The sequence below is a fragment of the Amphiura filiformis genome, chromosome 3 (genome assembly GCF_039555335.1).
Source record: "Amphiura filiformis chromosome 3, Afil_fr2py, whole genome shotgun sequence".
In the NCBI taxonomy this organism is placed as follows: Eukaryota; Metazoa; Echinodermata; class Ophiuroidea; order Amphilepidida; family Amphiuridae; genus Amphiura; species Amphiura filiformis.
Genome location: NC_092630.1, coordinates 68,616,319 through 68,643,633, shown reverse-complemented (window position 1 = coordinate 68,643,633; position 27,315 = coordinate 68,616,319). Strand labels below are relative to the sequence as shown.

Below are 27,315 nucleotides of genomic sequence, written 5' to 3'. Positions count from 1 at the left end.
TACATATTCTTGTGCGTGTTCCTGGTCTGCAAGAAGGGAGTAGCCACTACTGTAATGTGATTCCCTGATGTCAACAGTTGCTGCACTGGAGAGGGAGGGTTCCCGGGACCAAAACGCTCAACCCACCACCGCCCGTCCCAAGTCGGGGGCAGTGCAACAGAATGTTAGATTGATGGAACAGGATTTATAATATGTCTACCTAGGCAAACAACATCGATTGCAGATCAAGCCAGGAAGCAGCCACTCCACGGCTATGGAGTTTCACTCTACACTAAATGTCGACGCAGTCTATTTGACATACCCCCTCTCTCACCCCGATATATGCTTCCTAAATAAGTTGGGAGTCCAAATTATCTCAAAACAAAATGGAGACTAATACCATTCATCTATTGTCCGGGGCCATTTTGGATTGTCCCCACTTTTTTCAAAGAAAATCTCCGGCAATCACAACATTATGCCTTGTATGTTAGAAAAATAATTATCAAGCACGAATTATGTGGTTTTATTTAAAACAAACTCATATTGACCTTAAAAGCAGCCGTCTCTCACCATGTGATATTCAAATTTCCCGGGCACGTAGATTGCCGGTGACACAAACAATTTCGGCGCGGGAATTTTGAATATCGCGTGTTGATAGCCGGCTGTTTTTATTCGTTTTTATGATCAATATGAGTTTGATTTAAATAAAACCATGTGATTCGTGCTTGATAATTGTTTTTCTAACATAAAGGGCATAATGTTGTGATTGCCGGAGTGCTCCTTTAAAAACTCTCCTATCACCAAACCCCTCTTCTACAACCTCTCTCTATAACACAACTCTTACTCTTACGGTGATACTCATCAACGCCCCAGGTGGGGTCAAACGAAGAGCTTGAATATTTTAGAGTCTTGTTGTTCCGTTAAAGGAGCTGGAAGTGAGTTCCGGTCCTTAATTGTTTTGGGGTATTTTAGACGTCTTTGTTGACTTGAAGTTCTTGGTAGCTATTTGGATGACTCCGTTTGGTTAGGCAGTGGGTTGGGCGAAGTATCTATTGCACTGGAAGGGCCAGATGACCTCTTTGGCTTTGTGGAGTATGGTTAAACGATCAATTTTCCTGCTGTCTTGTAAGCTGCTCATGTGTAAGTCCTTCATAAGTTCAGTGACACTGGTTTTTCTACTGTAATCATTTTTGATGAAACGTACTGCTCGACGCTGGATCGCTTCAATTACGGTTTCACGAGATTCTCTTAATACTCCCCTAGCTCCCACTCTCTCTATAATTGAATATATGAATACAAAAGCCACCTAAGTCCACACTTAAACCAAATTGAGTTAAGCATGGGAAAGTGTTCCTTTACATAGGCCTGTCATATGTATGAAAGAACAACTCAAATTCATCCTCTGTGTCTATTGAGCATGTGAAAAATAGCATGTATAAAAGAATCACCCAATTCCATGATTTGAGTCTTGTAACACATTGATTAAAATCCAGTATGTATAAAAGTCCACTTGTAACACATTCATTGCTAGAGAGTGACTTTTGAAAAAAATGGGTTTAATAAAGGAAAGTGTGTGGTTTATATTACATGGCAGAATGCTTATCAACATTATACATACCTGTGCGCTTTATTTTGTATTATCTTACTAGTGGTAATCTCATTCTAACATTGTTGTCTTTGTATATGATTCAAACAACCACCTAAGTCCAAAATTTAAAATGAACCCCACGAACCCCTGAAATGCTAATCGTCATACCTAATACAGGTTAATCCACTCATTTGCACGTAAAACTTACCATATTGACCAGGTAAATCTAACTGAAGGAATTAAAATGATACACAGGTTTTTCTCTCAAAATCACTTCCCATGGACTTAGGTGGCTTTTGTATTCATGTATTCAATTATATACATGTATACATTGAAATTTCTCGCTATATTTGTGCTGATGAATCAGGCAATTTTGCCCATTAAAACCAACCTCTGCTTCAGAACACTAGGCCTGTGTAGATTATAAAATCAATTTGAGCTCTTCCTGTTGTGTCTTCAAAAGATGCCCGAAGCAACATAAATAAAACCATTATTCCCTCCTTTTCACCGGATTCAAATTAAATTAAAGTCAGTTTTACTGTGTTATTTCAAATTTTCCATTTTTATACACTGTATGAAGATGTGCAGAAAATAGTCCCATAAAGGCAAGAAAATAGTAGTATTGGTAAATGCCATACAAAGTACCAACGTGACATGCGCCTTTATTTCGAAATTCAAAACAGACACCCCCGCACACCAATACCCCTCACGCAATAACACCACCCTCATCACATTATGTACGTACCACTACCAAGACTAAGTTGAACTTCATTATTTTTGCTGTTAGAGTACATTAACCTTCCATGTTCCGACTTTGAATATAAACAAAATGAAGCTCGTTTAAGTGCTGTATGTTGTTCTAACTAACGTACAAACCACTTCAATGCACTATTTTATATTATTGTTAAATTTGTTCAGGGGTGTAATAATTTGAAAACTTGTGATTCAGTAACCTACCAGTCAGTGATTGTGCTATTATTGAATAAAATTGAACTACAATAACTACATTCTTATCCGACTGTAATGGGCACTACTTAAGGAATCCACGCCATTATCGTCATTATAATACTCCATAATGGTTACGGGTATCACGTGGATATTGCATTTGTTACTTATATAAGCAGAAATAAGTTGATTGTGATGTTCAATGGACATGAATACCGTAGTGGTTTTTATCTTTTAGTGAAATTAAGCGATCGAGTAAGAACACGCCAAAGCTTCACAATACTTTGGACATTACATACAATCTTGTGATTAGATGTCAATTTCAGTTCAGCTCTCAGCAATTTCACGCAAAATTCGTGTTTAATGGTGTACAATTTGGTTATCACTGCTAATGATAAGATATGTAAGTAGCAATGGCGAGTGTTGCTCCTCATTCATTTCTATGGACACAGGTTGCTTACAATACTATTTTGCTAGTTGGGATACCTGGAAATCTTATCATTATTAAAGTTTACTCTGTTAAATCCCCGCGAAGTAGTTCTCATATCTTCATTATTGGACTAGCTATTGCTGATTTATTTGTAACGCTACTTCGACCTCTCTATATATTCTTAAACATACCAACGTATGCTCACTTGCAACATAGTAGCGAAATCTATTGTCGACTTCCTCGATTTATCGCCTTGGTTTCTGTTTATAGTTCCGTGTTTCTTACCAGTGCGGTCGCAGTTGATAGATACTACTGTGTTTGTCGGCCACATGAGCGCAGAATGACTCCATCAAAGGCAAAACTTATAGTTGCCTCTTGTCTCATTTTATCATTATTCGTCAGTGTTCCAAACTTATTTTCATTCGGATTACTACATCTGCCATATGGACTAGGAACAGTTTGTGCACGAATCAGTAATGATCTGTTTACCAAATTTCAACAGGGCATTTTGTTTTGTTCATTCATAATTGCTTGTGGTTTGGTTGTTGTTCTTTACCGCAAGGTGTTTAAAACAATCAAAACTCAGCGCTTAAGGCTACAAAATGCCCTACGTTCATCTTTATCACTTTCTGCTGACGCAGAGACATCAATGCCTGCTGAACCATCTGTAAGTAATCGTGCGCAAGTAGAACATTTGTCAACTATGCCTCCACAACGTCCACGAGAAGCGTTTGTCGAAATAGAAACTGTCACAAACTCACCCTCAGGTACCACACAAGTCGCACAACACAAGAATCAGACGGTATCAAACAGGAGCAACGAAGATGATATTAGAAGAGCACAGATTGATAAGCGCAGAAAGAGAGCAACAGTATCTTCACAAAGTGCAGAAAGTCGGACCAGTAAAATGCTTCTATTAACAACCACTGTGTTCATCATTACATGGATACCGCCTTTGCTCTTAGCATTTGTTCCACAAAATCGTTTGTCTCAAGGTTCTCAAACGAATCGCTGGATAATACAAGGACTTACAAACATTGTACTTATAAACCATGCATGCAATCCTTTCATTTATGGGTTTGTTAACAAACGCTTTCGAGAGGATTGTGTCAAGGTTTTGAAAAATGCCAAATGGCCTTGTAGAAGAGTCTGATATTATCAAAATAATACTTATAGTTATCTATATATTAACTTGAAGGAGAATAATGTAGAATAATTGTTTGAAGTGAAATATAAAAGCTCTTACTGCATATAATCATTACATTAGGTCTGCACCATGTATGATGAATAACATGAATTTCTAATAATAATGCTATGTATAATTCTAATAATACATGCTATGCAGCCTGTCTAAAAAAAATTGTGCAAGTGAAAAGTGCCCTCTATGGCAATTATAAAATACCGTTGTGACATAATGCTTACATCAACGTTAAGGGCGCAGTCTTAGCTCTCAAATGCCGTTTGTTCTGTTCAATTTGCTTGTTTTAATCTCGAGATATGTTTAGTTAACAACGAAAGGGTACAATTGTGCCACTTTTACTAGGGAAGAGGACTGCACATGTATCAATGATAACTGATGTGGATGCGTCTAATGCACTCCCCCTCCAGGGCTCGTGCATAAGACGCATCAAAATCAGCACGCATGTATTATTTTGTCGAATTTCTCTCCCAACAAGTAATACGCGTTCATTATCCTATAAGTTTAACACATTTGTTTGTCTTTTAACGTGTCTTGAGTGACAAAGAAAACAGTTTTTACCATGATAAAATCATTGACATGCACATGTATTTAATTTTACAGCAGAATGTGAAATATCTATTTCTCTTTTAATCTATTTTTAGTGGAAAAAGAGAATCATACAATACCTGCATCATGATAAAACAGTAAAAACAGTAAAAACAATTTTTATTGTTGTATAATTGATGCATTCTTTTGATTTCACGAAGGAACTCTTGATAAACTTTTACATATACAATCCTCTTGATCTTCCCTATATAGTAAAAGTGGCACAATTGTGATTTTACATTTTCGTTGTTAACTAAACATATCTCAAGATTAAAACAAGCAAATTGAACAGAACAAACGGCATTGGATACCTAAGACTACGCCCCTGGCGTTGATGTAAGCATTATGTCACAACGGTATTTTCTAATTGCCAAAGAGGGCGCTTTTCACTTGCACAACTTTTTTTGAGACAGGCTGTAGTTGGATATGTATCGCCGGAATCATCTGGCCAATCATTTCAACCTTGATTTTGACCATGAAAGATATTCAAGAGTTGAAATCAAATTACTCAAATTCCTGATAATTTAAAAGCAAGCAACAATAATCCTGCCATGTATGAAGAATCAATGAACATTATGAGTTAGTCCCTGAGTTTCAAACGAAAGGTGAACGCCAACAAATGCATATGTATTGCATTTGCATAACTTGCATATATCGCCTTTGCTTACCTTGAGGTAATTTACTGTACGATGAATTCATTATCTGTTGTAGGAAAAGGAATATAATTTATACTTAACTTGTATAATATCAAAAGAAAAATTCAAGGTCGTTCGCAAATTAATTAATGTTTTACATGATTTCCCGGATCAAAGCATGGTCTAAGAAAGATGTCAGAGTGTCATAGATAAAACGATACTTCATCAATAAGGAAACAGCTCAATATTAGCATCGTTGCCGTTTGAAAGAGATAGCGCGCAATGATCAAGGGTTTTGTGTTTTTGCGTAAGAGTGTGCGCTAAACAAAATAAACATTAGATAAGATCCATTTAAAAAAGAGCAATAAGGCAACAAGCTTTGGTACAACTGTCATGAAGTATAATAAACCACCCAAAGTGTTATTGCCCCTGGTGCGGTTGAAGTAGAGGAAACGTTATTTATTGTTATTTTCATATTTACCTTTACTTTAAAGATGTCCATTCTCTGTAAGAGAAACATAGGAATTTGTGGGCGGGGTTTTAAATGTCAAAAAAGAAATGCGTGTAAATTTAAGTATTCAGTAAATTGGAAATATTGGGAACAGAAAAAAATGTATTTCGGGTAGGGTAGGGTACGGAGGACTTAACTTAAGTAATGGTAAAAAGAATTAAAGAATTAAAAGAACGCAAAAATCAACCCTTTAAATTAAAGTCAGTTCAAGATCTGATGTTTTTATTGCGCATTGTGTGCTCTCATTCAATATACATGGTGCCTTGTCGACGAAAAGTTAAATTAGGTATCACATTCAAAAAGACTCATAACAATTAAACGGTAGTTGCGATTCACTTCATTTATTCACAAAAGGTTACGATTGAGTTTGGCATTTACAGAAACTTTCAAAAATTGGAATGTTAAACTTGGTTGTCACGTAAATATCGATTCTTTACCGAATTGCTCTTTTCTTGACTCACCCTGTATTATAAGTTGGGACCTTCTTTTTGCTTTTCTTGGTGGAAGAAAGTGATCATTAACATGTTTACAATAAAAGAATTCGATAATTGATTCATTTTAACTTCTGTTTATGTAAGCTTACTTACCTCGACATTTTTACTATATGATCAGTCCTCCGTATCAAATGTTCAGGCAATTTTACCTATTGAATCCAACCACGAATTCAATAGACTATAGAATTATAAAGTTAGTTTCAGATTTTCCTGCAGTGTTTTCACACGATGCCTGAAGCATCATAAACAAAACATTATTTCTTCTTTTTCAACAAATTCAAATAAAATTAAAGTAAGTTTTATTGCGTTATTTTCAAATTACATTATCATAGACTGTGTGTAGACATAAGGGCAATTTGAGGAATTCCGGTGCCTACGTGCAGACCTTTGTATGTAATTTGGAAAAAATTAACTCGGCGCTTAAGGCTACAAAATGCCCTACGTTCATCTTATCACTTTCTGCTGACGCAGAGACATCAATGACTGCTGAACCATCTGTAAGTAATCGTGCGCAAGTAGAACATTTGTCATATATAAATCTGTAATATCTTGTGCCGAAAGCCGGACCAGTCAAATACTGCTATAGCAACCGCTGTGTTCATCGTCACATGAACAAGCCTCTTTTCTCGTAGTATCTACTAATTCTGAATCATTGTTTAAATAAAATTAAAATAAATACGAGTATAAAATTCTTACTGCGCATAATCATGATATTATATCATGTCAGAAAATATGCAATTCAAATGAAAAGAAAGAAAATCAGGGGCCCTAATATTAACAATAGCCCATGAGGCATGAGGAGTGACACAGGTCAGTATGAAACCTGTGTCATGAGGCATGAGCAGTGACACAGGTCAAGAACTTATTCACTATAAAAGACAACCACACGTGCCAAACAGTGGTTTACATCAAAAAATGGCAGCGAAAATAAATTCCCCTTGCTTCGTTTACCTGACAATACCTAAAAAGTAAAACAAATGAAAAGAAAGAAATTACCTTTATGGCATCTAAAATAAATTCCCTTGCTACGTTTACTAAAAAAACATAAGCAGGGTCAAAATACAATTCCAAATATAGCTTCGACTTATAGAAAAAACAAATCAGTTCCCAGCCTGGGAAAGGACATGCACCTTGTTTTAAGTGGTGTCATGTGCGTTGCATGTTCAGGGTATTAAAGTCACGGTTCCTCTTGCCATTCATTTGAACATTGATTTTCACCATGAAAGATATTCAAGGGTTACCAATCACAAGTTAATTTGTTGACAATGTGAAAGTACATCCCAGTAATTTCTAATAATAATCCTGCAATGTACGAAAAATTAATTTGGTACCCTGAGTTTGTAACAAAGGATGAACGCCAACAAATACATCTGTATTGTATTTGTATAACTTGCGTATATCGCCTTTGAATACCTTGAATTAATTTACTTTACGTTGAATTCATTATATACTGTATGAAAAGGAATATAACTCGTCCAGAATAATATCAGAAGAGAAAATCACTGTCATTCTCAAATTAATTTATTGCTGTTTATTTTGCCCGTTCAAAAGATTACAGATAAAATGATATTTTTTCCAATAAGAAGACAGTTGAATGTTGGCTTTAATTTCATTTCGATCGTTGCAATTGAATGCCTGAAAAGACCTATCATATGTATAAAAGAACAATACAAATCCACCCTCTACGTGTGTCTATTGAGCATGTGAAATCCAAAAACCACCCAAGTCCAGGACTAGGGTGGTTTTTGCACACATTATTATAGTGCCCTCGCAAACAGGGCAAGATGGCTGACTTGCTAAATTGAGATGTTAGCAATAATGATGACGAAATAAGTGGTAAAAACGCAGAAATGAAGCTGAATGGGCACAGAACAGGAAAAAAGACCGAGAGCAAAGGTTAAAGAATACACTTACTCCGGCATACAAAATGACCCCTCACGAAGTCTCCGAAATGCTAATCGTTATACCTAATACAGTTTAACCCACTCATTTGCATGTGAACCTTGCCCTATTTACCAGGTAAATCTAACTGAAGTTCTCAAAACATAGACTTGGGTGGGTTTTGTATTCATGTATTCCATCGATCCAGTTTTGTGTGTGTGTATTTGTGTTGTTGGGGTGTGAATGTGTGGGTTGGGATCTCAGTTGTCTCATTTATTTTGTTAATGTTCCAAACATGTTTGCCTTCGGATTACTACCATCTGTCATGTGGACTAGGAACAGTTTGTGCACGAAGAAGTAAAGATCTGTTTTCCAAATTTCAACAGCCATCTTGTTTTGTTCATTCATGATTGCATATGGTTCGATCGCAAGGTGTTTAAAACTCAGCGCTTACGGCTACAAAATGCCCTGACGCAATCTGCTGACGCAAAGATATCAATGTTTGCTGAACATCTATCTGTAACTAATCGTACAACGTCCACGAACAGCTTTTTCGAAATAGACACTGACTCAAACGCACATCCAGGTACCACACAAGTCGTACAGCATTTGAAACAGATAGAATCAAACGGGAGCAACGAAGATGACATTAAACGAGCACGGATTGATAAACGCACAGAGAGAACGACAATATATTCACAAAGTGAAGAAAGCCGGACAAGTAAAATGCTGCTATTAACAACCACTGACGGTGTTCATGATCACATGGGTACCGCCTCTCTTCTTATATACAAAATCGATTGTCTCAAGGTTCTCAATTGTCACACGTTCATCAAACGAATCACTGGATGATATAAGCACTATTGTACTTATAAACATGCATGTAATGATGTAATCATTTCACTTATGGGTTTGTTAACAAACGCTTCGAAAGAACTGTGTTAACATGGTTAAGTTATTGAAAATGCCAAATGGCCTTGTAGAAGAGTCTGATTTTATCAAGAATTTGTATTGATGTATATTAACTTGAAGGTCACCGAATTTTGAATCATTGTTAGAAGTTTAATTATGATCGACATTATACCATGTATGATGAATAACATGAATTTCTTATATCAGAAAATATGCAATTCAAAGAAAAGAAAGGAGAGGGGCCAAATAAGTGAATTAGATTTAGAAAATTAGCAATTAACTTTATCCAGCTGAGAGTACATTGCTTTGCTTCGCTTTGTGATGTGCCCTGAGTAATTTAATTTAATTTAATTATTTAACTTTGTTTATAAGCTGAAAGTATTTCATGAGATGGGAAACCCCTTGCACTGTTTGTGTGTTATGGCATGTTCTAGGGGAATTCCCTTTCATTCATCAGATGATCAAAACAAAGTGAATCAGAGTTATTAATATCATAGGGGATTTTCCGTATTACTCAATTTCAGTGCTTAGTTGCACCACCAGGGGAAAGCCCGATAACAGACTGTGAAATGGGCATGATTTTGGAAAGTCCCCAGGAAGTAAATGTGAAAGAATGGTCTATTAATATATTTTGGGTTTTCTGGTGTAAAAGCTGGAGGCTTGAGTTTGGACTGTACAGAATGTCATGGGAGATTGTAAACTCCACATGTGTGTGATGGTCTTCGTGCTTAAAAAAAAAAGAAGCACATTTGAACCAGTTTATATAGCCAATAATTGAGCTATTTTAATACAGCAACGAAGGAGATTGCGAGCACACAAAAGTGCTCTTCCTCATCAAAGGATTAAAGTTCTTCTGTCGAATTGCTGGAGTTTGCTGGGTTTGTGAAGACCACGCAACTGTCAAAAACAGCGGAGCTGTGTTAAAGAAACCTGTTCCCTGGAAAAAGAGTGATTGGTGAAAGAAACACCATTTTTGGAGAAAGCAGCGCAAGGAGATATATTTTGGAAAAAGCAGCGCAAGAAGATAAGTAATAGGAAAAAGCAGCATCATTTTCGTGTGAGGATTTCATACGCAAAGATATTTATAAACGCAAGTGTACATTGGACTTCGCTGAACAAGTGAATAAGGATATATTACATCAGTCGTCCAGAACGTTGCAAGAACTCTAGGATCACCAACAAGAAAACCGCTGGTTAAGTACTGATAGAATAAAACTGTGATTGTGTGATTTTATTGTATATGCAAAATTGTTGTTTTATGTACCAAGCATACTTTGTTTTCAATTAAAGACTTAGATTTTGTTAGCTTAATCAAACAGTGTATTTGTGTTGTGCATCCGTGTGAGTTCGGGAAAAAGGTGATTTTGGCCGGACTCGTAACAGCTTAAGAACTCAAAAGTCAAAATATCAGCAGGGGTAAAAATATATTCGAATAGCTTCAACTCATTGCCTGTAAAAGGACATGCACATTGGTTTTTCTGCGTTGCTTGTTCGAGGTCTACTGCAATAGTGGGATATGTATGTTCATTTGGACATTGATATTGACCATGAACGATATTCAAGGGTGGAAATCATATTGCTCAAATTGTTAACAATATGAAGATACGTCGGTAATTTCCATTGATAATCCTGCAATGTATGAAGATTCGATGTATTGGTCCCAGAGGATGCAACGAAGGGTAAACGTCAACATAAACTGGAGTTGATTTAATTTTTATACTTCATACTGCAGTTACTGTCCGTTTTCCTATACACAATACACAGTGCTCTCACCATTGACGCGTGACCCCTACAAATGATGTATGTTGGGAGAATGGACACTTGCCTAGTTAACATCACTGTGTGAAAAATAACCAGCCAATATTTTATTTATTCTCCAAAACTTCTAGCAAATATATTTCTCTAACATGACCTAAAATTACAGCTAGGTTAGATGCTCAGAAATGGTCGCACTTTTGTCAAATATGAGTGAGGGCAAGGCATAGCTAGCCAACTCCCCGTGTTATTTGAATGGAGATTTGACCGAAAATATTGGTATCGGACCGCTCACTTCTGAAGGATGCCACAAAAAACCGGTAAAAGCTACATTTAAATTATTCTAAATAGGTTCTAGAAAATAAAGTTTTGTAACATGTCCTAAATTTTTAGCTAATTTAGGTGTTTGGAGAGGGTCGTACTTTTGTGTTTTAGGAAGGACATGTAAACGACAGATAACACCAAAAATATGAAGAAATTATTTCTAAACCGTGTTAAGTCAAAAATCATTATGTTGCTCATTTTCAAGAATGCTGGTTTACAAAAAGCACGACATTGTCTGATTTCGTGAACAAAGCCACACATAACATTGTTTCCTTTCGTTTCCTTTATAATCGGTTACCCAACTGAAGCTATGAATACCAGCTTTATTGCGATATCGCACATGAAAACAGTCACTTGTGCACAACCAGAGAAGATCCGATTTAATCAGTTGAGCTGTTTCAATGAGTGTTATCTTGGTTTAATAGCTTTTAATGGGGTTAAGTCCTGCAAAGGTCGAGATGAATTCTACTGTAGACATGACTGCATCATGTGACGATGAATCCATTATGTATGGTATGAAATGGTATATAGAGGCCAACTTGAATGATTAGCCTAGAAAAATAATAAAGGTCGTTATCAAATTAATTTGAGTGCTTTTTATTTGCCCCGTCCTAAGCATATGTCATGCTACGGTATTACAGTTGAAAGGATTTTGTCATCAAAATGGATACAGACTAATGTTAGCTTTAAATTTGTATCGGATCATTGCCACTTCGAAAGTGATAGCAAACAATGATCCATTTTTATGTGAATGCTTCGGGACGTCCAGGTTTGATCCTTTAAAGATAGAATAAAGGTATAAATTATAAGCAAAAACATAAAACAATGATCAGTGTCTCTTTTCTTGTTTTGTTATGATATGAAAAGATTAAACAGTGATTTTAGGCGAATTATATTGATTTGATAGGTGAGTCGTCCAGATGCAGTTATATTTTCATAAATATCCATTTTAACCCAAAAATATATACGTTCATGTGAAAATTTCCATATTGCCTGGGAAATATATTTGTGTCCTTTTTTTTCTGAAAAAATATTTTTTGCGTTCAACGTATTATGGGCACTCGAACGGGATGTTGTGGGATGCCTAACCATAATGTAATTCACGCATACTAACGTATTGGCTTGCTTATTGTGCTAATTATTCACATTTACGCTAAAATGTTCTCGTTTTCTCACATGGATGCATAACGGGGACAATATTTGACATTGTATGTAAGTTTGAAGAAAATCCTTATCCTAAACCAATATGGTTACCCCTTTTAACCAAACACTAATTCAGCAAAATCAGGAGCCACAACGCTCCCCTTTAAAGACGCATTATTTTGTTCGGTATAGCAGACAATTACTAAACAGAGTGGAATTGAATATTTGCCAAACTAAACTGACATATCATTCAACTGTTGACAGAATTAGTTATTCTGTATTTCAAATAATAACATAGCTATAAAGTATAGTAGTATTCGAAAGTGCAGCATTTTGTGCATTATAGTAATCAATTCAATGTCGGTTTGATTATGTTACGGATCGCAACGACCCAAGGCCAAGAACACATTTTACCCCAAAACACTTGCACAATGCACAACAAAACAAAACAAAACATGTTTGTAGAGGTAACAAAATTTGAATCTTTAATGAAAAGTATTATGATTGGACAAAGTTCTTGCATTATAAAGATGGTCTGATTTTGGATGGTGTAGAAATCAAGCGAGTTGAAGATTTCGGTTACCTTGGATACATGATGGCCTCTAGCGAAAGTGATGCTAGAAGACGCAGAGCTCTTGTATGTGCTATCTTCTGGAAACTTGACAGAATCTGGAATTGAAGCCACATCCCCACTGAACGTAAGATAAGTATCTTCCGAACAACTTGCCTCTCAATATTGTTATAAGGCTGTGAAACATGGATTCTCACACAGAAGCTGGAGGACTACATTAACAGCTATGCCACCAACTGCTACAGAATAATGCTGGGGATCCGTCACCATGACAGAGTATCCAATGTGGCTGTGTACCAGATGACCAATCAGCAGCCAAAATCATACCCAAAAACGACATACATGTATATATGAATGGCTCGTGCACATCCTCCTGAAACCATCAGATGAACTAATAAATATCTACAGACCAACAACATGACAAAAGACGGCAGAGAAGACAGAGAGTACTTTACTACCAGTACATCGCTATTACTCATTTCCCAGCTGAGAATACAGCTCAGGACAGCTCTTATGCTTATTGGAGGAAGCTTGTGACGGACTGAGTATAAACATGAGCAATCAGTGGCGTAGATGGAATAATAGGGCAGGGGCCCAAATTGTATTGTCGTGACAATTCTGTGTTGAGTATCAGTACATGAAGCAAGTCATAAAAAGAATTGTCACCACAATACAAACCCCCGTCCATTCTGCAAGGACATTCACCCCTGGCATTCACCCTTTTAACACTGAATACAGGTAATGTTGACAATAAAGTTGAATAAACAATACATATTGATTACATGTGAGCTACTCCTGTATGAGTGACCCAATATCAGACAAACCCTCTCCCATGATCTGAGCAGGGCTCATAATTAATTATTGCACAGCTCCTTTATGTAGGCCTTCAAACCATCCAAATGCTTACCATTACCTTGCAGCTGATTTGCTGAAAAGTCACCCTTCTTTTCTTAACCATCTGTTTCTATGGGACAGAAAATTGTCGAAAGTCGCGGGGAAAACTTCAAAAATCACCCAATTGGGCTACCAAATCAAGAGTTTGCCAACCCTTATTAACTTAAAGCCACATTGTGATATTTGCTGAGAAGGACGCCCTCAATATTTTTTATTTAAATTCTGGTTTTTACACGATTGTAATGTACTTTAGTAAACAAAGATAGGGTAAGATGGGGTAAGTGGGACACTTAAGGATATTATTGTATACAAACTCAAGTAAGTGAATAAAGATTAGACTTATGTTTTTATAATTCAAGTATAATCCTAGGACAATGTCTGGTGTTAGTTTGGGGGCGATACTCCAATTCAGTACAGAAGGGCGGGGTCAATTATGTAATGACTTAACTGTCCCACTAACCCCAACACTTTGGGGTAAGTGGGACACATTCTGGGGTAGGGGTAAATTTGACAAATATATTTATGATATTATTACATTAAAAGAACATATTTAGCAGCAATGTATATTTATACTGGAGCATTTGGGCATTATTAACATAATTATACCAAAAAATAGTAATAATTACTTTCATTTGATTACACGAGGCAGATTTGTTTTTCTTGCTTTTTAGTGACAAAACCCCAAAAAAACCCATCAATAATCAAGTCATTCAATAGGCGTGTTCAGTATTAATTAAATTTTTGAGCTGGTTGCCGGCATAATATGCAATTTAACTTAGTAATTTTATCATTTTTTGTATCAAAAATTGATTTCAAGAGCCACTGTCCCACCTACCCCAAGTGGATGGGGTAAGTGGGACACCACAATACTAAATAGACCCTAATTGGCTAATTTGTAAAAAGCATTTTTTTTATGGTAAATGAAAATATCTCTCAATTTATCCATAATTCTCAGCAAAGATTTGAAAATATTTGGAAATAAATAAGTATAATTCCTCAAAGTTGGCCACCACATCAAGGTAGTGTTGGTCTAAAGGATCTCCCCGCAGCTTAAATACCAAATAAACTCCAATATTGAGCAGTAAAATTATAACATACAAATTTGCAATGGGGTAAATCGCCATTCGGTATTGTATTGTATTGATTTAGTTCTGTAATGAAGATGTAGTATAGCAAGTGTCCCACTTACCCCACTGTCCCACTTACCCCATCTTACCCTACACTGCAAAATGAAGACTTTGTTGGCATTTGTTGCGTAGTTTTATCTTGAATTTTATTTTGAATAAACAGTCTTAATAAGACGGTTTATTATTACGATGGAAATATTAGTCGAACACGTATGGGATGTTCATAACACAGTACGTACATGGCGAGCAGGACGGTTATACACACACATCAAAGGATCGTACCGTATTACGACCGCAGGAGTAACACGCATTAGGCACTGGTAGTAAATTCCAATTTTCTTTGCTTTACCTCACTTGTTCGGCTGAAAATTAAAAGGGACATAATTATTATCTGACAGTAAAATCTAACATTGTATGGAAAAAGAAATACTGATCTATTCTTATAGAAATGCTACAATATGGTTTTAATTTGACACCCTCACGAAAACAAACAAAATTTGACGTTTTATTGGGGTGCAGACAGCCATATTCTTCGCATCACAAAAATTTGTTTGCCAAAATAATGTACACCGTAAAATTTTTTTTTTTTTTCCTTACAATTTCGCCAAACAGCCCAATTTAAAATCGATATGAAGTACAACCAAGGTAGAAATGTCAACGTTTACCGGCACGTCTTTTAGCCATACATAATTTCATCAGTACTTCAAAATAATTACCGAATAGGGTGCAACCTGCTAGACTTGAGTTCAGTCCTCGTTTACGGAGTTTAGGGTTAGGGTTTAGGGTTGGGGTGGGGCAGTCTTGTAATAAGACTAATAGAGTTGCACCCTATTCGGCAATCGCTCCAAAAACTTAATTAGTACGTTATAAAAATAGTGCAGTATTAAATTATAATGTTAAATAAATTATGATTTATGATTTATTTGTGAATTATGGCCTGGTGTTTCAAAATGCATTTATACACTCCACGATAGTGAGAACCAATTAAAGCAAACGTTAGTAAATTACTAGTCGTGCATTAATGTTGTACAATTGCTCGGGCGCGCACTCCGCATAGTACGCCAAGGAATAAACTTCACATGTCAATTGCAACGGTCAATGTGAGCTGGATCCACATGAATGACTATAGCTAGAGTTGCTCGGTAGAGTTGGTTACCCTCTTAGGATCCATTTTGAAATTAAATAAACCGGCTTCATACGGGCTGGACATGTGGATTTCCTGGTACAGGCAACTGACATGTGTGTAGACAATGAGATTAACTTTGTACAGTCATTGTCATAGGAAGTTTAGGAGGTTATGACTATGGAAAAGCTTATTCCATGGCATATTCTAAAAAAACATGCAAACACTCAATTTTTGAAGCTCAATTATACCCGACTAAGATTCGGTTACTCTTCGTTATTCCGAAGGTTCGTTATTCCAAAGGGTATTTATTCTGAAGGCTCGTTATTCTGAAGGTTCAATACTCCGAATGTTTATTAATTACTCCGAAGGTTTATTGCTCAGAATTTACAACAAGGTTGTTATTCCGAAGTGGCAATAATAATAATAATAATAATAAACAAAGATTTAATATAGCGCCCTATGCAGAAAAGCCTCAAGGCGCTTTACAGAGAAAAACAATGCAAAACCTTAAAAACTACCAAAAATAACTTAAACTTACACATGATACAACATGATAATATACACAAAATACGATAATATTACTATAGAAAGCAATTAAGTATAGGCAAATTGTTTTTAAAATCAATATAAGTAGCAAGTAATATAAAATGTACAAAGTAAAATACAAAATAAGATATCGTACAAAACACATTTGGTGATGTGACCGGCACATGAAAAAGCATGATAACCCAGGAGAGGAGAGGTTACCAGCACTTGCACTCTCAGCGAAGATCAACAGCATCTTGCTGCCATTGAATGGTAAGTTGGGCTGGGTGTTATTAATTGCACAATATAAAGTAATACATGAACAATAATACAAAGTATGAAAGTTAAGCGAAATGTGACCGGCACATGAGGCGAGAAATAACCCAGGAGAGGAGAGGTTACTAGCACGTGCACTCTCAGCAAGATAAAGGCAACGGCATCTTGCTCCCATTGAATGGTAAGTTGGGCTGGGTGTTAATTGCACATTATAAAGTAACAAATAAACAATAATATAAAGCATGGGGTTTAAGCGAATGTGACCGGCACATAAGGCGAGAAATAACCCAGGAAAGGAGAGGTTACTAGCACGTGCACTCTTCAGCAAGATAAAGGCAACAGCATCTTGCTCCCAAAGATGGTAAGTGGGCTGGGTTTAAATAATTGCACAAAGCGAATGGATACAGAATATTCCGAATTTACAAGGAATGACCCTTTGGAGGAACGAGCCTTCGGAGTATTTACCCTTACGAGTAATGAACTTCAGAATAACGAAAATTGTTGTAAATTCGGAGTAATGACCCTTACGATTAATGAACCTTCGGGATAATGACTCATAACGATCTGTTCCCCTAAGATTTTAATCACTTGCTTCATACGAATAAAATAATAGGTAAAGGGCTTTGCAATATTTCGGAGGTTGTTATTTAATATCGTCTTACATGATTGTGTTCTGCATCTGTACCTGTCCCAATATTAAACCAATCCATAAAATCGACTGCACGTTAAAGCTACGCCGTCTGTAAATGCGATGGGAGCGCTATTGCAACAAGGAGCTCACCGTCATTCGATTTGCAATGCTTCTCTAATTGGTACGTGTAGAACACGTGTTAATTTGCCTATTGTGTTGATTCACCTTGTTACTTCGTACTGTCTGCATATTATATTGAATCGATGGACGAATGTTACTATGACTGTTATGACAAGCGCGTCAATCTAGATTGAGCATCTTAAACTTATTTTACAACAGCGCAATCTTATTTACATGTCAATCGACGCCTTCGTCTTCTTCGACCAATTGACCGGGAATAAATTTGATTTGAGCTAAATGTTAGGAGTTGGTCTTGCCCAGCATAACTGTTCGCCATAAAGCGATTGTTTGACAGAGATGATTTTGCTATTCTAACATATCACTATGGTTACGATAAAGTTTGAATTCCCACCACAATCTCGTATTGTAGTCGGAGAATCGCATCGTTAACAAAGGAGTAACATATTCAACATGGATATTTGATGCATGTTACAATTGTTTGAGAATCGAACGCCTCATGAGGATTATTGACAAAAATCCAAACTCATGTCATTAGTCGAAATCATAATTTAGGTAGACTTCTACGTTGGTAGTTAAATGATTTTGGTACACTAATTTAATCTTGGACAAAACATGCAACTTTCAAAATATAACTCTCGAGGCGATATATTAAAACAGTAATGTAAAGTCTTCAACGTCTTACCATACATCGCCGATTCTTTCGCGTAAAAACCATGGCGGGAATTGCACCAGAGTCATACCTGTGGACACAGGTTGCCTACAATACATTGCTGTTAGTGGGAATACCAGGTAACCTGATAATTATCAAAGTTTACCACGTTAAATCTCCACGTTGTAGTGCACATATTTTCATTATCGGTCTGGCTCTTGCTGATCTGTTTGTTTCGCTTCTTCGTCCCATGACTATCTTCATGAACATCCCAGCTTATGCTCATTTACAGCACAGTAGCCAAGGCTTTTGTCTTGCTCCTCGTATCTTAACTGTTGTATCAATGTACAGTTCGGTATTTCTCACAAGCGCAGTGGCTTTTGACAGATATTACTGTGTATGTAGGCCACATGAGCGAAAAATGACACCATTTCGCGCTAAAATTATGGTTGCGCTATCTTTAGTTTTATCAATACTGGTGAGTTTACCTAGCTTATTTTCTCACGGGTTAATGAAAACACCGTATGGATCATTTTGCCGAAGAATAAGTGGAACGTTATTGACTGCAATACAAAAAGGCTTTATGATTAGCTCTTTTTTAATTGCATCGGCTCTAGTTGTTATATTGTATCGAAAAGTGTTTCAGGCGATCAAAAAACAAAGATTAAGACTTCGCACTTTTGTTCAACCAACTCAATCAGTTCTACCGACAGAGGTCGTTGCTGAAATGAGAGAGACTACAACCATAACCGTAAGTAGCAGGTCGCAGGTGCAACCTATTACTAATTCACCACCAAGACGTCCGAGAGAAGCTTTCGGTGATTCTGCTACATCTTCAATGCCTTTATCAAATTGTAACAGTAATATAGTTACTGTCAGTCATGGTGCCCCTTTGGAAACCCGTAACGTGAAGAAAACTAAACATGTCACCATACAGGTTACCGAAAATAACAGAAGCAACAATGAAACTGAAGAGCAACGAGCAAAAAGGGAGAAAACGGCCGCTGCTTTCAGTGTGCAAGGACGTACCAGCAAGATGCTACTTCTTACAACGGCTGTGTTTATCATATCGTGGACTCCTGCGTTATTCTTGTCTCTTATACCAGAGAATCGCGTGGCTCAATCAAGCCAAAGAAATCCCACAGTTACATTGATAATACGCGGGTTAACAAACATTGTTTTATTGAATCATGCTATTAATCCAGTGATATACGGATTTGTGAATAAAAGATTTAGAAACGATTGTATAAAAGTTATTAAAAATATTAAGTGGCCATGGAGACGGTATTAAAGTAATTCCAAAAGTGTCTTGTCATATAAATGTGCACTTAATAATTCCAAAGCAGTTACCTGACATTGTCAGTTTACGTCAATCTGGCTCCAAGGTAATGACTATCTAAAGTGATGGCTATATACGGCCGCTTAGGATACTAATATAATAGTTAATTTAGCATGTTGGTAGTAGTTTTATTTGTACTGCAAGTTTCTGCCAGAATGAACAACGCACCTATTTGTGTGCTAATAACAATAAACACGTTCTAATTTGAGCTAATTTGTGTCAATTTCTTTGCTATATATACGTAATCAGTACTAATATCATTTTCAAGGTCAATCAATTTTAAAACCAACCTCGATTAAATTCCATACTGGAAAATTATAACATGGCTTCACATATAGCCTTATGCGTGATGAAGCATTTATCAATTTTGTTGACAAATAGCGAATTGTGCGCGAATATAACTATACAGGCATTCGCACAAGAAGTGTCTTCACATTCCCAAAAAGCGGCAATTCCTCGAAGATCGTTGATAACTTGATAACTATGAATTAAATGAAAATATCATATATTCGCCCTTCTGGGCCCTTTAAAATGGGATCATTGCGGCGCGACAGTTTCGGCTTTAAGCTACCATTTATTGCCGTGCTTTTTTTAATGTTGTTATTTATTTTTTAAATCCTACATTTATTCATTCAAATGGATATAAATATAAGAAATTATGTCGCATCGTGCTAAGGTATCAAAATGCAGAACAAATTTATTCATCCATAGAGCAATTACAATTTTGTATTGAGTGTATAGCGTCACCTTGCCTCTCGTTTATCGTAACGATGTGTGCAGTTTACTTAAAGGAGTATTTCGTGATCCTACCATCCTCTTTTTATGACATTTTCAGTAGATATCCACGAAAAAAGCTTATTTCCAAAATTTCAATTGATTCCGATTTTGCGTTTGCGAGTTATGCATGATTATGTGTATTACACTGCTCCATAGACAATGTGTTGTAATTTCGTTCTGGTGCACCAGAACGAAATTCAAATTTGGCGATATTTTTGCTAAACGAATTAATCTGCAAGAAAAATTTGGTACATAAACATTATGTAGCCAGAGGTATCCAGTGGTGTAAAAATCTCAACTTTTTTGGGAAAAGTGGAGGGATGAGGCTGTGGATCACGAAATGCCCCTTTAATGTACAACTTTATAAAGCAATTATTTGCTGTTTGTTCGCTGTAACGGATGCCTAATGTTGTTAATGTTGTAGGCGTGTATAGTTTATATACAATGTCAGTGCATTTTCCTGACATTTTAAAGTGTTCTGTCAAGGTTACTTTTTTATAAAAGAAAAAAGTGATATTACATCTATTGTTGTTTGAAATTACAATACTGACATTTCATATGAATTTCCAGGCGCTCTTTAAGCAAGGTCATTGTTCATTGAATTTACAACCGTATGACAAAACTACAAAACCGTATGACAAAAATAGTAACTTTTCGCACGAGATTTGCAATTTAAAGAGATTTGGCCATTGCTCATTGCAATGAATCTAGTATGTAGATAATATAAGTGTGCTCTTTCATTTAGTGAAATAAAATTGGCAAAATATTGTAATTTTACCGTTCGAAAAACCTATATCTTAGTCAAAAATCAGAGGTCAAAGGTCAAATGAGGTCACATGGTAACTTTGCCAGATTGAGCTTAAACTTGGTGCAAAGCATCCTTGATATGAGGGGAACATGAAGGTCAACCCAACCTGAGGTCACCCGAACTCATCAAAGGTCAAATGAGGTTATATGTTACAATGGGCCAGTTTGGGCTTAAGAGAGAGAAACATGAGAGAAACATGAAAAGGTCAACCTTAGGTCACCCAAGGTTAAAGATCAAATGAGGCAGAATGTTAAACTTGGCTTTAACTTGGTGCAAAGAAGCCTTGATATAAGGTGATCATGAAAATGTCAACCTGAGGTCACCGGTGTGTCAAAGTTCAAATGAGGTCAAATGTTAAAATGGACCCTAATGGGCTTAAACTCCGGACTTCAACTTAGTGCAAATCATAATAAAAATTCCCTTTAAAAGGGAAGGCCAGCCTCAATGCAGAAGAGGTCTTGTAAATAGTTTGGGTCACCGTGAAAGGCATTTTTTAGAATCACGCTTACATCCATGTTACATGACAGTTCACCAAACCATCAATGGTGAGAACATGCACACTGAAACAGCAAAAACATTAACTCCTATAACTCCTGTCAACTCTTTAATTCATTACTCCAAATTGTTCTGTATTTTTGGCTTTACTGCTTTTTACCCATGCTTATTATTAAAATCAAGAAATACACTGCAGTTGTTAGTTAATTCGCTATGTTAACTCAACTTACATGCACATTTTATTTTAAAATAATTTTATATTATTTCGCAATGTATAGTTTACTATAAAGTAGATAGTGGCAAGCACATGATAAAGGACTGATCATTCACTACAATCTTCACTTTTAAACTGTATTTTTTGAATATGTTGATTGTTAGTCCGAAACTCCTGCAAAGCTATGGACATGGCATCTTACCTACTCCATTCTGTAATAGTCTGCATTGTGTGTTTTCTCAGTCTTCAATCATTTTGTTGAATGTAATTTTATGAATCAAATAAAAAAGATCGAAATTGGCCTCACTTTATTTATGTGTCATTTTACAGTATTTATAATTTATAAAGTAAGACAATAATTTATTTATTTTCTATAAGTGCATGTCAAAATATGGGATATATTGTTCAATATTATAGCTAGCCCCTAAAAACTTTATTTTCAATCGGATTTTTCCCGTTGAAAAGACAAAACTGATGTTAAAGATAGCAATAATATCATCAATAACATTTTGAGTAAATTTTATCCGTAAAACGATACAGGATAGGATAGATAATTACTTTGACTTCAATGTGGCCCATTAATATAATGAAGATTTTGATTCTACAACATTATTAGATCTGTTATCAACATATCAATTATGCACTCACAGGCAACCAAACATCATGCTATGCTCAGTAGTCCACTGATATGACCTCGTGATCATTCCCCGCTTTGACCATGTCATTTTTTGATATGCTGATTGCTGAACAAGTTTATGTTTATATGTGTAGGCCTAACCTATGATAACTTTTTAAGTCATAATTAATTCAAACATAACTTTGGCAATACTCAATCGTTTTCGTTCGTTGAAACGGCAAAACATACTTTCTTTTCCTTGCAAATCGAATTAGCAGACATCAAAAACATTTCCACCACGAGAAGTAAAAAAAATAATTCATACCAATAGAAGAAGGCTATAATCTTAGCTAATCTTTAGTGTACACAAACCCCATCTCAGAATTAGGTACTAGCCCTATGGGTTGGCGAAAAAGCATGAGATTAAAGGTCAAATGAGTTCAGCAGTCACCGCCTGATATTCGTGGCTCTTGAGCCACAGTAGCTCTAATTTTGTATATTTTGACAAGTAGTATGTTACACAATCGTCACACTCACAAAAAGAGGCAATTTCTTGAAGAAGAAAATTGTATATATTCGCCCTTCCGGGCCCTTATATGGGATTATTGCGGCGCGACAGTTTCGGCTTTACGCTAGCATTTATCGGTGTACTTGACAGAAGAGTTATTTGAAATGTTTTGTTATTTATTTTTAAAATACTACCCATTTTAAAAATGTTCTATCAAGGTTACGTTTTTCATGTATGCGTTATTCTGATGTCAGAAGCGCTGTATAACTTCTCGAGCGTTATGTCCAAATTACCCATGTCTAATCCCTTTTGCGCTAAGTGCGTTTAACTTTAATAGTGTCAAGTCATTTGTATATTCTTAAACTTTTTCTCCTCAATTTACTACTTTTGTACTAATACCTATAAAACATGTTCTAATTTGAGCTAATTTGATACCTTCAAAGTCAATTAATTTTTTATAGCCTACTTCGATTTTAAACAGTGGCGTAAATAGATATAATCCAGCAGCTATGGTACAAATGTGTGAGTAGCGCGCAAAAAAATTCGCCATTTTGTAACCAAATGGTCAAATATGACGCACACCAAGGCAGCTAAGCTAGTGCCTTGGTGCTCTGTATCATTGTTGCTCATGCACTGCTCAACCACACAATCAGAAGGATCGGGAAGCAGCGTAAAAAACTTGACGACTGGTGGCAAGAAAGTTTCGCACCACGTACACCGAAGTTTACTTTTCAAAGGGCGAACTGTTGTTACGGAAACAAAACGACTGGTAAAAATGTCAAGGTCAAGTCGTGAAAAAAGAAATGTGCTTGGATAGGTAGTTTTCAACAGATTTACCACATTCGCCTTGCTATAACATTGAATTGCGTTATCTGTTGACCTAATTAGGAAAGCTCTTTTTAGGGGGAAGTGTTAGTTTTCGTTTGATATAAAAAAAACCCCACCACATTCTGATTGGATGAAGGGAACACTTGAGGTTTCGACAAAAACCAGAGGCTTGTTTTCCAGCTAGAAGCTCACACAGCCCTGACGATGCTATGCACTCAACCGTGTAGTATAATCAAAGACTTTGTAGAAACAATACACTGCTTGGAAGCTATTGGACGTAAATGTGTGCTCAGGTGTATCGAGGCAGAAACTGTGCATAGATGGTTTATAAGATAATCCTTTTGGTATACAAACCTTTCCATATGGAACAGTGAAAATCGCTGATGTAAAAATTTTTCTGTATGATCTAACCAGGCAAGAGCGGCCTATTGTCTGTTGACAAGGGACAGTCTACAGTGAACGGCTGTTTTCAGAGCCACTACAAACTTACATCAGCAAATAGACGAGGAGGTCTGCTTGTTCACTGTTTACAAGAGGCAGTCTTCAGTGAACGGCTCTTTTCAGAGCCATCAGTAGGCAAGTGGTAGCCTACATGTCTCATGCTTAGGTACTTTGTCTTGACGAAGTCAAAACTACTCCTGACGAAAGCTTGACAGTTCTAAACTTGTCCGACGGCGAACCCGCTAAAAATTTACTGATTGCAGTTTGCTTACTTTGCATGTTTATATAAAGCGATTTGGACAGTTTGTAATTCTCTGTAATGGTAATGGAAGCTAATTGTTGTTAATGCTATAGGCGTGTATCAATTTTCTTGTACGTCTAAAAATGTTGATACAGTCACAATCAGTGCATTTGTTTCCTGACGTTTTGAAGTGTCTTGTCAAGGTTGCCTTACATTAAAAAAAACACCCTAATATTAAGTATATAAACATCTCAAAAAAGTAACCAACCCCCCTTAAATATTAAATGGCAATTATTCAAAAAGGGGCTATTGTATTTTTTTCTGCGCATTTTGACACCTCATTTGATACGATAGCCCAAAAAACAATAAAGCACCGGTCAATTTAATGTAGTGAGGTGCAGATTTGAAAGATGCACTTGCATACAAATTTTTACAACACAAAAACACTCAGATACAGAAATGTGCAGAAATACATTCTGCTTCCAATGCATTTTACAGATTTGTGATACAATTACTCGTTTTTGAATAATGGTCATTATTTAAGGGGGGTTAGTTACGTTTTTTGAGATGTTTATATAGATTGCCATTTAATACCAGTAATTTATCACCCGAATATTTTTTTCTCTCAATAAATATCAATTTTCAATTAATTAACTTCTTTCTTTGTCCTAGCTAGAAATTATTTGAAACTATTATGTCGAAAAGTATAAATCTTTGCGCTTTCATGACACGAAAAGAACAATGAACAAATTAATGTTATTATTAGATTGGGTGATTTTTATTAAAATATCCCAACGAAACGAAAACAATGGCAAACATATTTTTCAAAATTACAACAGGATATTATTTCTTATTTTTGGCTGCTTCTTTGAGAAGAGTCGTGAAAACAACTTCGTGTTTGAACTTTAACATTAATCATTCTAGGTTTTTCTTATTCTGATGACCACATGTCTAATTCCATTCACACTAAGTGCGTTCAACTTTCCTTTAATAGTATTTCTAAAACTCTTTCTCTTTCATTTTATTAAAAAACAATTTAAACAATAACGTGTGTGTACTTTTGTTGGATATCAGTGCGTTTCAATTCGCAGAGCTCTCAGAATGGATAGAAAGGTATAATACCAAATTAAGGGTATTAAAAGACATGCAGACTGCGGTAGTTGTTGGTACACTCTTCTGCTTTCCATGTATTTTTAACATCGTCCTTTTCACTTTTAAATGAAACAATATAGTAACGAATAATTTATGTAAGAAACGTTACTTATATAATTTGGATAATGCCACTAATGGCGAGATATCAAAATACGGAACAAATAATTATATTCATCTATAGACTGCTTTTATGTTCGTATTGAGTGTTAATGTCTTCAAGACATTGACTCTCATCATAGCTCTCATTCAGCATAACAACTTTTCGTCCGCAGTTTATGTATGTTGTATGCATAAGTTTATACAAAGCAGTTGTTTATGGTTTGTTACCTGTAATGGCATAGCATTTGCAATTAGTGTTAATGCTCTAGGCATTTATCAATAGTTGTATATTCAGTGAATTGTTTCCTATCATTTTTTAGCATTCTTTCAAGGTTACCTTTTCATGAAAGAAAAGAGATATCATATCTATTATTAATTGCCATTACCGCACTGATACTTCTTCTCTCAATAAAGTATTATTCTAATTTTCAATCCATTAACGCTTTCTTCGTCCTTGAATATGTTGGAAATTATTTGAAACTATTATTTTAAAATCCACCATAATATGTTTTGTGCTGTCATCAAATAGTAAAAGTTATGGACACAAAAATTATATTTTTCATCGTAGTCAGTTTGGATGATTTAGATGAATATTCTCTCTAACGAAACGAAAATAATATCAAATGAAAACAATTAAACGACAATACCGTATTTTGTCAGAATAACACCTGATCTGAAATAGCAGGATTATATTATTTGTTTCCATTATTGGTTGATTCTTGCAGAAGTGCCGCGACAACTGGAACAACTTTGTGGTCAATTCATCTGGTCGACTTGAATCATGCGTAAACTATAGCATTTCACTGACAGTTAAAACAAGTGATATGGTAGCGCAATAATATGATGTGAGACAACAGACTTGCTAATTAAATTGACTAGTACTGTACCACTATAATTAAATAAAAGTGTAAATATACTTCTATTTCGGCACATTCTTTGTATGACAAAAAGGAGAAGACGAAGGAGATGACTTTTGATGCCACTTCGCTGTGTTACGCTGTAGCCTATATGTAATTTACTATTCTTAATTTAAAAACCAAAACCATGGAAACCATTATATATAAGAGACTAATAAATAGGTCAAATGAATTTAGCTTTAAGACCATACCATTGATACGAATTGTGCAACACACCTTTTGGGTTTTGTTTGTTATTTCACTCACACTCGTACTTTGTTGCATTCTGTGTTTTCTTTTGCAGCTTAGACATAGATGAGTAAATCTAGTCCAGGGACTAATTAATATCAATATTGCATTCCCATGAAGTAATTGGGAGTCTTCACCCTCGGGCACCCTTCGGCTTTTTCTGCAAGATTAGTGATGCCAATCTTCTTGCACCATACCTATAATGCAACATGTTCCAGCAGCATCAGACTTGACAATATTAATCAAGCAATACCCATTAGAGAATGAATTTGGAGAAAACCTTCTGATAATTACAAACACTCGCTGAGCAGCAAGACCTTCCCTCTAAG

The 27,315-nt window shown here is 35.9% G+C and overlaps 1 protein-coding gene across 1 annotated transcript; it reads left to right on the top strand.

The window, feature by feature from the left end:
- Window positions 1–18,165: 18,165 nt before the first annotated feature.
- On the top strand, window positions 18,166–19,745 carry LOC140147764 (probable G-protein coupled receptor No18). Its single transcript, XM_072169518.1, has one exon. The coding sequence runs from the start codon at window positions 18,388–18,390 to the stop codon at window positions 19,612–19,614; it is 1,227 nt and encodes a 408-aa protein (XP_072025619.1). The 5' UTR covers window positions 18,166–18,387; the 3' UTR covers window positions 19,615–19,745.
- Window positions 19,746–27,315: the final 7,570 nt, after the last annotated feature.

Excerpts from the sequence above, each read along its gene's own strand:
- LOC140147764 (XM_072169518.1), top strand. The coding sequence starts at position 18,388 with ATGGCGGGAATTGCACCAGAGTCATACCTGTGGACACAGGTTGCCTAC.